Source organism: Monoraphidium neglectum (assembly GCF_000611645.1).
Source record: "Monoraphidium neglectum strain SAG 48.87 unplaced genomic scaffold scaffold04907, whole genome shotgun sequence".
Taxonomy (NCBI): domain Eukaryota; kingdom Viridiplantae; phylum Chlorophyta; class Chlorophyceae; order Sphaeropleales; family Selenastraceae; genus Monoraphidium; species Monoraphidium neglectum.
This window is the reverse complement of record NW_014008723.1, coordinates 1-3,805: the sequence shown is the minus strand read 5'-3', so window position 1 is coordinate 3,805 and position 3,805 is coordinate 1. Positions and strand designations below refer to the sequence as shown.

The following is a 3,805-nucleotide window of genomic DNA, read 5'->3' as shown; positions in this document are numbered from 1 at the left end:
CGCCGGCGCCGGCGCCGGCGCCGCCGGCCGCACTTCCGGCCGAGAGCAGCCTCTGCGGCGCCATGAACCCCGGCGGCGCCCCTACGCCGCCGAGCGCGCGCCAGATGGGCTCCGGCTGCAGCATGTGCAGCGTATGGCCGGTCCTATTGGACACCACCAAATGCGGCTCCAGCCGCAGCACCGAGCAGCGCTGCAGGCCGCCGCCGGCGCCCTCCACGCGCGCGGTGACCTCGTGCTGAGTGCCGTCAGGCTTGGCACGGGCGCGGATTACAACAGGCTCGAGCCGCGGCAGCCGCGCCGCGTCGACCGCCGCCGACGCGGCGGCCACGGCCTCGGCCGACGACGAGGACGGCGCGCCGCCGCCGCCGGCAGCAGCGGCGGCCGTCGCAGCTTGCAGCAGCTGCAGCGGGGCGCTCCATCGGCTGCCCATGACCCTGACCGCGACACCCCACGCGGCGTCGCCGCCGGCGACGGCGGCCACGGCCGCGGCGGCGGCGTCAGGGAAGCTCAGCAGCTCGATCGAGTGCGGCATCACGGTCACCTGCCCCAGCGGCGGCGCCGGCGGCGAGTACGCGTCTGTGTCCAGGACGCGCAGCGGCCCGCCCGCGCCGCCGTCGCCAGCCCCAGCGGCCGCCGGGTCGCCGGTGCCGGCAGGGTCGGCGCCCGGCGCGGTGAGGACGAGCCCCGCTGTTATCGGGAGCTGCGTGGCGTTGACGACCCACAGGGGGACCCACAGGTGCAGCGTCAGCGGCCGCCCGTGCGCCAGCGCCGCGCCGGCCGACAGCCGCAGGCCCTCCGCGGCGGCGTCCCCATGCGTGGCTGCCGCAGCGGCGGCGGCGCCTCCGGCAGCCGCGGCGCGGGCGCCGGCGGCGCGCAGGCGCTGGCTCTCGACCAATTCGAGGTCGAGGTCGCGGCTCATGTTCACCCTGAGGTTCACGTTCGCCGAGCTGTTGGCGTACGCGACCGGGAAGCCGTCGGGAAGCCGCCCGGAAGCCGCCTGCGTGACGCCAGCGTCGGCGCCCAGGAAGCCGTCGCTAACGACGACTGGCGGCGCGTCGCGCGGCCACGCGCAGCCGTCTGGCCAGAACGTCAGCAGGACCTGCGTTTGAAGTTGAGTTGGGTCGGTTGAAGTTGAGTTGGGTCGGTTGGAGGGAATGATGTCATCAGAGAACAGACCAGGTGGGCAAGGGGTGTGGAGCGCGCGTGAGTTCGGGGCGTGAGGGTGGCGAGGACGCCTCTGGCGCGCACGTGCTTTGCGGCCGTGCTGCAAGGTAGCAGGCACGTTCCCAGTGTGTGGTTCACCCCGCCCGCTCCAACCGCAGACCCGGCAATTTACATCAATTGCACGGCCCCCCAACTCCCAGAAAGTTTCTTGGTACGTGTCCACAAAGGTATGTATGTGTATGGGTAGGTGTATATACACGCATACGGTATATGTATCTACACACATAAAGTGTTGGGCCCCAAAACTCCCCAAACCCCAGGAGGTGGGCCCCATAAACCCGTACCTGCTGCCGCATGTCAACGCTGTACACGTTGGTCGCCCCGCCGCCCTCCATCCGCCCCTGCTGCCGCAGCGCGGGCGGCCCGCCCAGCGGCGAGCGCTCCCACAGCGCGTAGTGCGCCGTGACGGGCAGGTGGTTTAGCAGCACCAAGGGGGGCCGCGCGACGAGCTGCCTGCGAGGGAGGGGGTCGATCGTGGGGCGGGGAGGGCGGCGGGCGCGCACCACTGGGAGCGCCGCGGGCTGCCCGACGAGGCGCCTTGAAAGGCGCCGCTCGGCGCTACCACGAGTCTGGATGGTGCCTTCCTCAATGTGGGGCCGCACGGGGCGGGTTCACAGGCGTGCACCGGCCGCGAGCGTCCCATTTACCCCCACCCCCCCCCCCCAACCACCCAAGAACAGCACCGCAACTGCAGCCAGCTGAAGGCGGCACGGCGGCGCAAGCGCCCGCAACGATTCCACCCCCAAAGATGCAAGAAGCCACCCACCAGTCGCTGACAGACTCGAGGCCGCTGGAGGCGTACAGCTGGACAGACTCAGTGCATGCGCTGACCCAGCACGACGGCGCCCTCCTCGCCGCCCGCCGCGGGCTGCCCACCGCTGCCCCGCCGCCGCCGCCCGGCGCGCCCCGCGCCGCGGCACCGTCGTCCTCGCCGTCCCCGGCGGCCGCGGACAGCGTCTTGCAGCAGAGCAGGCGCGTGGCGCCGTCCTCCAAGCCGCTGAGCGCGATGCTGTGCTGGCCGGCGCTCGCGCCGAAGCTCCAGCTGTGGCTGGGAGCCGGCGCGCCCGCTGCGGCCCCGGGCACCGGGGTCCCCGGCGCCCGCAGTGGCGGCGGCCCGACTGAGGCCTCGTCGGGCGCCACTTCAGCGTGGCCGCCGGCTCCGGCCGCGGCGTCGTGGGGGGCGGGCAGCACGGGGCGCACCTGCAGCTGCTTGCTGTGCTTCTGCCAGTTGTGGGGCAGGGGCACGCTGCCGCCGGGGTCCACCAGACCCAGCACCTGGCAGGACAAACATCAAAGGGAGGATGATCCCAGGCAAGGTACAACGGGATGAGACGCGTCGCGCCTTGCCAACTTCCAGATCCTGCAAACGTCTACAAGAGCACGGGACGAACAGGCCTCGCCCATGGCTTCCAAGACAAGCGGACAAGTTTTGCTCATGCGCGTTTTTCAAACAGCGGCCCCCTCGCCGACACAGCGCAGCGGGGCGCGCACCTTGCGCACCCAGACCTCCCCTGAGCCAGCCGCCTGCTTGCCGCCGTCTGCGGCGCCGCCGGCAGGCGTGATGTCCAGGACTGTGGACGGCAGCGCGGACTGACGGCGCCGCCGCACCCAGCGGCGGCGCCGGACAAAGTCGTGGCTGGGTGCGTGTGTGTGGGTGCGTACGTGGAGTGTGGGGTTGTGTCGAGCCGTATGGCCATGTGTAAAAAGTTGTGCGTCAGGAATGAAAACATGTGCACACGCATGTATATGTGTGTGTGCCAACGCGTCCCGCGGTCAGAGGTATATGTGTTTGGGGCACATGGCAAGTGCATTTTTCAGAGCGCATGGCCGCCCGGCCCCCCCCCTGCGCCCTCCCCCCACCCACTGCCGCACCTCTTCTTGAGGCCAGACCCGGGGCTTGGGGGGTACTTGAGCCCGGGCCAGTCAAAGGCGTAGGCCCAGCCCTCCGCGTCAACGTCGCCGCTCGCCTCCACCTCCCAGGGCCCCTCCCACTCCCAACCCTGCGGAAGGCGGGGAGGCGCAAGCGCTACTGAGCGTGCACGCGGAGCGAGCGCAGCAGGCGCCCGGGCGCGTCCCGTGTTTGCAGAGCCGGCCCCGAAAAAGCCAATGAAGAGGAGGCCATATTGTTGCAGCGCGGCCAAGTTGGATGCCCGGGGATCAAGGGCGGGGTGGGCAGGGGTTTTGGGGGGGGGATGGCCCGCCAGACCTGCGTGAGGATGACTGATGGGAACGCCTCTGTGCTGCTGCGGCCGTCCCTGTAGCGGCTGTAGCGGCGCGGGTCCACCGCCAGCAGGTTTTTATGGGACCAGCCGCTGAAGAGCAGGTGGCGCTCGTTCTCAAAAACCTCTTCCTCAATAACCTTTGGGGGTGAGGCCGGGAGACAGGAGTATGGTGCGCGTTGTTGAGTGAGTGCGCGTAAGTGAGTGTGTTTGTATGTAAGTGCATACACGTGGATGTGAGCGAACGTGCTCGCATGTGTGTGTGAGATTGTTTGTGAGCATGTGTGGTGGGGAGGTGGGGGCGTGAGGGGAGGTGGGGAGAGGCGATCACTTGAAAGAGGGTGCGAGGGGCTGGATGGACG

At 70.0% G+C, this 3,805-nt stretch overlaps 1 protein-coding gene across 1 annotated transcript; it reads right to left on the bottom strand.

Annotated features, from left to right (window-relative positions):
* Window positions 1-81: 81 nt before the first annotated feature.
* On the bottom strand, window positions 82-3,346 carry MNEG_14960 (hypothetical protein; the record flags this gene model as incomplete). The annotated part of the gene is made up of 7 exons (XM_014036569.1): window positions 82-115; window positions 153-1,099; window positions 1,509-1,677; window positions 1,991-2,499; window positions 2,716-2,860; window positions 3,097-3,224; window positions 3,266-3,346. 7 exons carry the CDS (start codon window positions 3,344-3,346, stop codon window positions 82-84), a joined length of 2,013 nt encoding a protein of 670 aa, XP_013892023.1.
* Window positions 3,347-3,805: the final 459 nt, after the last annotated feature.